The following is a 9739-nucleotide window of genomic DNA, read 5'->3' as shown; positions in this document are numbered from 1 at the left end:
TATAGAGACGGAGTTTCACCATGTTGGCCAGGCTGGTCTCGAACTCCTGGACTCAAGCCATCCTCCCACCTCGGCCTCGCAAAGTGTTGGGATTTACAGGCGTGAGCCACTGCCCCCAACCCCCAAGTCGGATACTTAATTCCTCTACACTTCAGTCTCCTCATCCATTGAAAAGGTGGTACCTGGCTGATGAGGCACTTTGATACTGGTAAAGGGCCATTTTATTTTATTTTTTATTTATTTATTTATTTATTTTTGAGACAGTCTCGCTCTATCGCCCAGGCTAGAGTGCCCTGGCTCATTGCAGTCTCTGCCTGCCTCCCAATCTCAAGTGATCCTCCTGCCTCAACCCCATATCCCCAACTCCTGTTTTTTTTTTTTTTTTAAAACAGCTTTATTGAGCTATAACTCATCTAGTATGCAATTCCCTTATTTAAAGTGTACAATTCAAATGGCATTTATTCACAGAATTGTGCAACCATCACCACAATTTTAGAACAGTCTCGTCACATTAAGAAAAGAAACACTCGATATAACCGCCAAGCTGGGCGTCGGGGAGATGGCCGAGACTGACCCCAAGACCGTGCAAGACCTCACCTCGGTGGTGCAGACACTCCTGCAGCAGATGCAAGATAAATTTCAGACCATGTCTGACCAGATCATTGGGAGAATTGATGATATGAGTAGTCGCATTGATGATCTGGAGAAGAACATCGCAGACCTCATGACACAGGCTGGGGTGGAAGAACTGGAAGGTGAAAACAAGATACCTGCCACACAAAAGAGTTGAAGGTTGCTAATAATTTATACTGGAATCTGGAACACCATGTTTCCAAGCCAAGAGAAGATCGAATGGCTTTTTACAGCTAACTACTATGTGTAGACAGGTTTTATATTATAAAGTATGCATTCTTATCACATACTATATAGTTAGTTTGTAGAGTGATTTAACCCCCAGTTTCTTGAACATCTTGGACCTTGGTCAGTTGTGCTATTCATCATTAAACACTAAAACTTTGGCGGTTCCTGCAAAAAAAAAAAAAAAAAAAAAAAAAAAAGAAAAGAAACACTCATTAATAATCATTTTGCATCCCTCCTCCTCTCCACTCTTCACAACCCTCCCAGTCTTAGGCAATCACAAATCTTTCTTTCTCAATAGATTAACCTATTCAGGATATTTTATATGAGTGGAATCATATAATACGTATCTTTTGTAACTGGCTTCCTTAGCATACCTTTTCACGGTTCAACCATGTTGTAGAATGTACTACTACTTCATTCTTTTTCATTGTCAAGTTATATTCAATTGTATGGATATATCACATTTTATTTATCCATCATTTAATAGACATTTGGATGGTTTCCATTTTTTAACTTATGAATAATCCTGCTGTAAACATTCATGTGCAAATTTTTGTACGAGCACATGTTTTTAATTCTCTTAGGTATATACCTAGGAATGGAATTGCTGGATTGTATAGTAACCCTACGGTTAATCTGGGGGGAAACTGCCAAACTGTTTTCCACGGTGGCTGCATTCATTTTACATTTCACACTGCCACCAGCAGTGTATGTGGCTTCTAATTTCTCCACATCCTCACCAATACTTGTTATATTGCATTAAAAAAAAATAACCACTCTAGTGGGTGTAAAGTGGTATCTCAGTGTGGTTTTGATTTGCATTTCCCTAGCGATAATGATAATGCTTTCATGTGTTTATTGGTGATTTGTAGATCTTTGGAGAAACGAATATTCTGATGATTTGCCCATTTTTAATTGAGTTATTTATCTTTTTATTATTGAGTTATAAGGGCTTGTAATTTGGCTCTTGGTTGGTGTAAAATAGTCATCGGGAACAGAATTAGTATTTGAGGTACCTGAGACCCAGAGATTTGGTGATGACTCAAGTGTTAAGTGACTAAATAACTTTTTTTTTGTTGAGACGGAGTCTCGCTCTGTGGCCCAGGCTGGAGTGCGGCGGCGCCATCTCGGCTCACTGCAAGCTCCGCCTCCCGGATTCACGCCATTCTCCTGCCTGAGCCTCCCGAGTAGCTGGAACTACAGGCGCCCGCCACCGCACACGGCTAATTTTTTGTATTTTTAGTAGAGACGGGGTTTCACGGTGGTCTCGATCTCCTGACCTCGTGATCCGCCCGCCTCCGCCTCCCAAAGTGCTGGGATTACAGGCGCGAACCGCCGCTCCGCTAACTAAGTAACTTTTCCTGAGTGAGAACACCTGTAATCCCAACACACGCCTAAACCTGGACTTCTACGCAGATCTCTGGCCTTATCTTGCTTTTTGGTTTAGATTAGATCTCTGGTTTATACATTCTTGTGGCACCCCTTGACATTCATATTACAACTATCATTAAAGAATAATAATTATATAATTATTCTATTTTCATTATTATTTCTTTGCGTGGTTTTTTTTTTTTTTTTTTTTGAGATGGATTCTCTCTCTGGTGCGCAGGCTGGAGTGCAGTGATGCTATCTTGGCTCACTGCAAACTCTGCCTCCTGGGTTCAAGCAATTCTCCTGCCTCAGCCTCCGGAGTAGCTGGGACTACAGGCGCGTGCCACCACGCCCAGCTAATTTTTGTGTTTTTAGTAGAGACAGGGTTTCACCATGTTAGCCAGGATGGTCTTGATCTCCTGACCTCATGATCCATCCACCTCAGCCTCTGCACTCCAGCCTGGGCCACAGAGCGAGACCCCGTCTCAACGACAAAAAAAGTTATTTAGTCACTTAACACTTGAGTCATCACCAAATCTCTGGGTCTCAGGTACCTCAAATACTAATTCTGTTCCGGACGACTATTTTACACCAACCAAGAGCCAAATTGCAAGCCCTTATAACTCAATAATAAAATCCCAAAGTATTAGGATTACAGGCGTGAGCCACTGCGCTCAGCCCTATTTTCATTATTTCTGTGATTATGGCTTTTATGTCTGTCTTCCCCACTAGACAGTAAGTTCCTTAAGGGTAGGGCCGGTGCCTGTTTTGACCACTGCCTTATACGTGGTTTGCCTGGCACACAGTAAGCCTTTAGTAGTACTTGTTGAGTGATTAAAATAAAGCAACGTATGAATTTAGAATTGATTGGGTAGGCATCAGGGTGCCTTTAGAAGTCCCTGAGCAGGAGACTAACTTGCTAAAAGTAGGCAAGATTGTCCCGGCAAAGGTAGGGAGGTCAGGCTGGAGGTCTTGTGTCATTCATGTCTGTGTCTCCAGCATCTAGCACAGGGCCATGCTGTTGAGTGAGTGGCCATGTAGGATATGCATCCAGTATTGTAAATATGAGGCAGTGAGGATTAGATTCCCAAGGCAGCAAGAATAAGGACTAATGAGGGAGTAAAGAGACTGTGAAAGGGTGGGCTTGACTGGCCAATGTGATAGGAATATGGGGAAAGGGATAGTCAGAAATGACTGTAAAATCTTTGAGCCCTAGGCTGGGTGAGGTGGCTCACATCTGTAATCCCAGCACTTTGGGAGGCTGAGGCAGGTGGATCACCTGAGGTCAGGAGTTCGAGACCAGCCTGGCCAACATGGTGAAACCCCGTCTCTACTAAAAATACAAAAATTAGCTGGGCGTGGTGGCGGGCACCTGTAATCCCAGCTACTCAGGAGGCTGAGGCAGGATAATCGCTTGAACTTGGGTGGTGGAGGTTGCAGTGAGCCGAGATCACACCACTGCACTCCAGCCTAGGTGACAGAGTGAGATTCCATCTCAAAGAACAAAAACAACAACAAAAATTTCTAGTCCTGGTAGGGGAGATATATACAGGAGAAAATAATGCACCCAATTGGGAATGCTGTCTAACAGACTTACTCCTGTAGCTCAGAGCCAAGCCAGAGGCTGCACTCAAATTTGTTGTTGTCTCCCTCCAGAGTCATAGACTCTCTCCTCCAACATCTCTTGTTTAATTTTCAGCTTCTGCCCTGGAATTCACTAGTGCATTCTGTCTTTAGTGGGGTTTTGTTGTCGTTGTTTTGTTTTGCCTTCTCTCCTTTAGTCATTCAACATACTGGATAACAGGCAAGGAGCAAGATGACCATGTATGCCTAGCTAAGGAGTTCAGATTTTATTTAATGGGCAGTAGAGAAGTATTGAGGGGTGTTGAAAAGGTGAATTATACTTTCAATTTCAAGTTCAAGAAAAGTGGTAGCAGTGTGGTGCATGGGCTTGAGGAGGATTTGGGCAGGGAAGATTGGAGACTGGGAGCAGGTGAGGAGCCAGGCTTCTGTTCTGAGCTGTGCCGGGTGTACCTAGCAAGGGTCAATAAGAGCTGAGAGCCAGGCATTGTGCTCTGTACACCCAAAGGAAGGGCCTCGTTTTTCACATTCGCATATCATTCTTTGGGCCAGTGGCAGCCAGGCCGGGAGCCCAGTTCCTGGACTCTTTCAACAGTCCAGACAAGGAATAAAAAGAGCAAGCAAGTGAGTGAACCTGACCTAAGGCAGTGGCCAATGAGGTTAGAGAGGATGGAGATGATTTGCTACGCGAGTTGCTCCCAATTCATACTTTTTGCCTGCTCTGTGAAAACAGATCTGGAATCTTTCAATATTTTTCTTTGCCAGATGGCACAGAAGCTTTGTCAGAATTGGACAGGCATTACAGGAGGAAAGATTTTACTTTCTGATTCCTGTGTGTGTGCCACAGGCTCCTGCAGCACATGAGGCTTCCCCAGGGACCAGCTCCTGCAGGGCATAGCTCTCTCCAGCACTGAGCTTCTGTAGTATGCTGACAGTGTCTCTAGTTTCCCGGCTCCTGAAGTGGCTGGCAGTCAGTAGCATCTAGTAGCCAGCAGCTGCCTCTAGAGCACCCGTTCCCACTCCTGGCCAGGTTTCGTAACAGCATTTGCAGCTTCTTCAGTGTCTGGCTCTTGCAGTGTGTAGCTCCCAGAAGCAACCAGCAGAGGGCAGCCTCTCCTGGCGCCACATCAGGTAGTTGTAGGTGAGATGCCCCCCATAAACAACTGTCCCTGGCACCTTAAAGGTTTTTGGAAAATCCCAGGGGTGGGTTTTCATCAAGTTCTGCCAATGTGGTGTCACAGAAACTTTTCTGTGTTCCAGAGAGCCATTACTGTGCCCTCTCCAAAGTCTGAATCTCAGCTCTTGAGGGAAAAGGAGGTTCTTCTTGGGCACTCTATCTCAGACCTAGAGCTAGGGCTCCTCCTTATATCTGCTATTCCCGTATTCTTAACAGCTCTGTTTACTTCTTACTAGTTAATCCCTCATTACCCCTATCCTCACTCACCTTAGTAATTACATATATGTAGCTTCTCCTATTCAAATTACTGTGTATTTGATCTCTCCTGATTGGAGATATCAGAATTCAGAATGGACAGACTCAGAAGTTTTGCCAGGAGTGGTCTCTCAAAATACTACTGAGATGTGGAGGTGAAGGAGAGAGGGAAGCTAGAGTAACTTCTCATCATTTTACCCCTCCTCATTTTTCTTCCTAGTTAATTGTATCAATGGCACCATCTCCAAATGGAGACATCAAGTGAGTACTGGTTACAGCAGCCTGGGGCTCAGGGGATAGCTGGGTGGAACATACAGAATTGAAATTACTAGTATGGAGATAGTCAAAGAAACCTTACTTTGAGTAAGTGAGATCTTCAAGGGAGTGGTGTAGGAGTGCTCTCAGAGAACTAATGGCACTGCATCTCTGTATATAAAGTGACTGAACACCCACTCACTACATGGAAAGTCTCAAATAACTTTGAGACTTAATTAAGGCAGGTCTTCATGAACCAGCTTAGGACTGAGTGGAGATTAAGAACAACATTGAGTTACTATGCTGACTATGGCTACATATTGTAGATAATTGAGTTGAAACAACCAATCACTTTCAATGTTCTGAACACTAAAAAGGTGGATCACCTAAGGTCAGGAGTTCGAGACCAGCCTGGCTAACACTGTGAAACCCTGCCTTTACTAAAAAATACAAAAATTAGCTGGACGTGGTGGTGGATGTCTGTAATCCCAGCTACTCGGGAGGCCGAGGCATGAGAATCGCTTGAACCCGGGAGGCAGAGGTTGCAGTGAGCAGAGATGGCAGAGATGGTGCCATTGCACTTCACCCTCAGCGACAAGAGCGAAACTGTCTCAAAAAAAAAAAAAAAAGAGAGAAGAATTAAATAAAAGACTTTCTCCAGATACTTAAGAGAAATCTGGGAAAGAGAGGAAGAGAATAAAAACTAGAATACCCAAATAACAAAATTTAGAGCTCAAACGTTAAACATGTGAAGAAAATGTTTTGTCTTAGAATTACTATTATGTTACTAATATAGGGTAGGGATAAAAATTCAGACAACAAGATATGTGCAAACTGAAAAATGCAAATCCTATTTTCTATCTTCTGTTTCCCAGTCTCGTTCCTCAGAGGTCACCCTAGTTAAAAAATGTAGTGTGTAACCTTCTAGACCTTAAATAGATAAATTTGAAAATTTTCTTTTTATAAACAAATTGAATCATGCTATACATGTTTTTAATTTTTTTATTTTTATTTATTTAGTTTTGAGTCAGAGTCTCACTCTGTTGCTCAGGCTGTTGTCTCAAACTCCCGACTTCAGGTGACCCACCCGCCTCAGCCTCCCAAAGTGCTGGGAATGCAGGCATGAGCCACCATGCCTGGCTCATATTTTTAAATTTTAACATGGTATTCTGTAACTTGCTTTTTTCACTTAGCAATCTAAAATATGCTAAATATTGTTCCACGTCAGTACACATAGATTTATCTCATATTTTAAAACAGCTGTACAGTATTCCGTTGCAAATATATGGCATAACCTATCTTACCATTCCCTATTTATGGAGACCTGGAGGGTGAGAAGCCAGCCATTTAAAGAGCAGAGAAAACTGTGTTCCTGGGAAGGGATTAGCAAAGTCACAAAGGCACTGGGGTGAGGATGTTTGTCGGGTTCCAGGAACAGAGAGACCAAACCGTGGGATCCCAGTGGGTCCATCTGAGGACCAGAGAGAGACTGTGGTGCAGAGAGCAGGGCTTGGACTTCCTGGGGTTGTTTCCCGCCTCCACAGTAGCTATCTGAGAGACCCTGGGCAAGTGTAACCTCTATGCCTCTGTGGCTTCATCTGTAAAATAGGAATGATAATAATACCTACTTTCTAGGCTTGTTGTCAGGATCCAAAGAATTACTATACATAAAGCCCTTAGAACAATGTCTAACCCATAATAAGTCAGCAGTGATTATGCAGCATGGAAAGGATGTCAGATGTTATTTAAGTGCAGTGGGGGCTGGGCACGGTGGTTCCAGCACTTTGGGAGGCCAAGGCAGGTGGATGGATCACTTGAGGTCAGGAGTTTGAGACCAGCCTGGCCAACATGGTGAAACCCCATCTCCACTAAAAAAATACAAAAATTAGCCAGGCGTGGTGGCAGGCACCTGTAATCCCAGCTACTCGGAAAGCTGAGGCAGGAGAATCTCTTGAACCCGGGAGGCAGGGGTTGCAGTTAGCCAAGATCATGCCACTGTACTCCAGCATGGGCAATGGAGTGACACTTTGCCTCAAAAATAAATAAATAAATAAATAAATAAATAAATAAATAAAATGCAACGGGAAGCTATTGAAATGTTTTAATCAGGGGACTGCCTTGACTCAGTTTTTTATTTTTATAAGATTACATTCCCCATTGGATGGAAAATGGGTTGGAAGGAATTAAAAGCTAGGAGACCAGTTGCAAAGCTATTGCATTTGTCCAGGTAAGAGACCATTGCAACACAGTAATAGCAAAGGAGATAGAGACAAAAGGGCAGTGGTAAATCTATTTTGGGGCCAGAATTGAGTGGACTTGTAATAGGGTAAGGGGATGGAGATGTCAAGAACTCAAGAGGGGCTATGGTGCCCCAGACAGAGATGGGGAAGCTCTGGGGAAGCTTGAGGAAGAAGGAGTTTGGGCAGGGCTAAAGGGACAAGAGTTTCATTTTGAATTAAGTTTGAGATGCTTTGAAACATCAGAGTGGAAGGTGTCAAGTAGGCAGTTGAATATACAAATATAAAATTGGATATTATTATATATTTGGAAGTTATAAATCATATTTGCTTTCATCCATGAATTTTTATTTAACATGGAGTAATTAAGTGACTAATTATACGCTGAACACTGAATTTTTTTTGTTGGCAATGGAATGTTGTAATTGGCTTTTTTGTCCTGATTATGAAAGTGATGTTATATCTTGCATGTATAATACTGGCTGCATAATATTCTACCATATGGCTGTACATAATTTATTTAATCATTTTCTTTGTTTTTTCTAGTTTTTCAATGTTTTAAATAACAAAATTGAATATTTTTATATATACATTTATATCTGAGTTTTAAACTTTTTTGCTTAAGATAGATTCCTAAAAGAAGAATACTTAGAGAAAATACTTTGTCAACAAGTATGATCTTTTTTAGGACTTTTGAAACATATTGTCAACTTACTTTCCAGAAAAGTTGCATTAATTTACACTCCTAGTAGCAATGACTGTTCACTACACCATTGCCATGATAACTAAAAACTTTTTTAATAGGTGAAAAATGGCATCTTGTAGTTTTAATTTGCATTTCTTTTACAAGTGACATGGATTATCACTGCTAATCTCTTACTGCTTTTACCATGAAATGATGGCTGTGGTTCTCCCTGCGTGCTGTGCTCTCTCCACCCACACTATCTCCTTCATCTGGTTATTTCCTACCCATTCTTCATCTTTCATCTCCAGTGACACCCCTCAGTATTGACTGCCCTCCTCTTGCCTCCAATAATATGTCTGATTTTTTTGACAGATGTTCTCATAGACTCGTGTTCTTCTCCTGAGCCACTTATTTCTACTTGAAATTACGTTTACTAATGGAATTGTTCAATTAATGCTTATTCCCCCAAAACTGTAAGCTTCAGGAAGGTAAGAATCTTTTGCTAATTGTTGAATTTCCATTCAATAAATGGTTGTGGAATGAATGAATGCATGAAAAAAATGAATAGGAAGTAGGAAGGGAAAGGTACTATGATTGGCTAACCTGGGTCGTGTGTCTACCCCTCTTCCTTGGAGGCAGGTATATTACTGGAAGAAAGAGTGACATAAATATAGTTAGTAGGAAATCATTGTGAGCTGAGCAGCTATTTCAATTTGTGTCAGTCACAAGAAGTTTTACATTTTTCTGTACTCAGACCTACAAATATTCTTTGTTAAAAGTTTATTACATTTAAGCTTAGAATGTCTTTTCTCACTCTGAGATGACATGTATCCTTACATTTTCCTCTAGGTTTTAAAAAGTGATTTCTTTTAAATGTTTGACAGCAGTTGTGAAGTTCTCACTTTGAAAACACTGGAGAAATGACAGAAAACAAGGTTCAGTGAAGGAACGAATTTTCTGAACTGAACAGAAGAGAAAGAGGATGACAAATTTGATATGAGAGATTGTCTTTTACTAATTTTTTATGGGCAAATGGCATGTCTTAATGTTAATATTGTCCTCACCAGAACTTTTTTGCTTAAGATAGATTCCTTAAGCGACTTTTTTTCTAAGATAGAATATTTATGGGGCCAACACCATTAAAAGAAGACCCAAAGAGTGGACTGAGTTTTTAAAAAAATGTAACAAAGGCCAGGCACAGTGGTTCATGCCTGTAATCCCAGCACTTTGAGTGACCAGAGATGTAGGATCACTTGAGCCCAGGAGTTCAAGACCAGCTTGGACAACAGAGGGAAACCCCATCTCTACATTAAAAAA

General features: G+C 41.7%; 1 protein-coding gene across 1 annotated transcript; it reads left to right on the top strand.

Annotated features, from left to right (window-relative positions):
- Positions 1-534: 534 nt before the first annotated feature.
- Positions 535-1058, top strand: LOC101022884 (heat shock factor-binding protein 1). The gene has a single exon (XM_009201221.3). It carries the CDS (start codon positions 560-562, stop codon positions 788-790), a length of 231 nt encoding a protein of 76 aa, XP_009199485.1. The 5' UTR covers positions 535-559; the 3' UTR covers positions 791-1058.
- The last annotated feature ends 8681 nt before the right edge of the window (positions 1059-9739 follow it).

This window comes from Papio anubis, chromosome 2 (genome assembly GCF_008728515.1).
Source record: "Papio anubis isolate 15944 chromosome 2, Panubis1.0, whole genome shotgun sequence".
Taxonomy (NCBI): domain Eukaryota; kingdom Metazoa; phylum Chordata; class Mammalia; order Primates; family Cercopithecidae; genus Papio; species Papio anubis.
The sequence above is the reverse complement of the archived record's forward strand: the minus strand, read 5'-3'. Positions and strand labels throughout refer to the sequence as shown.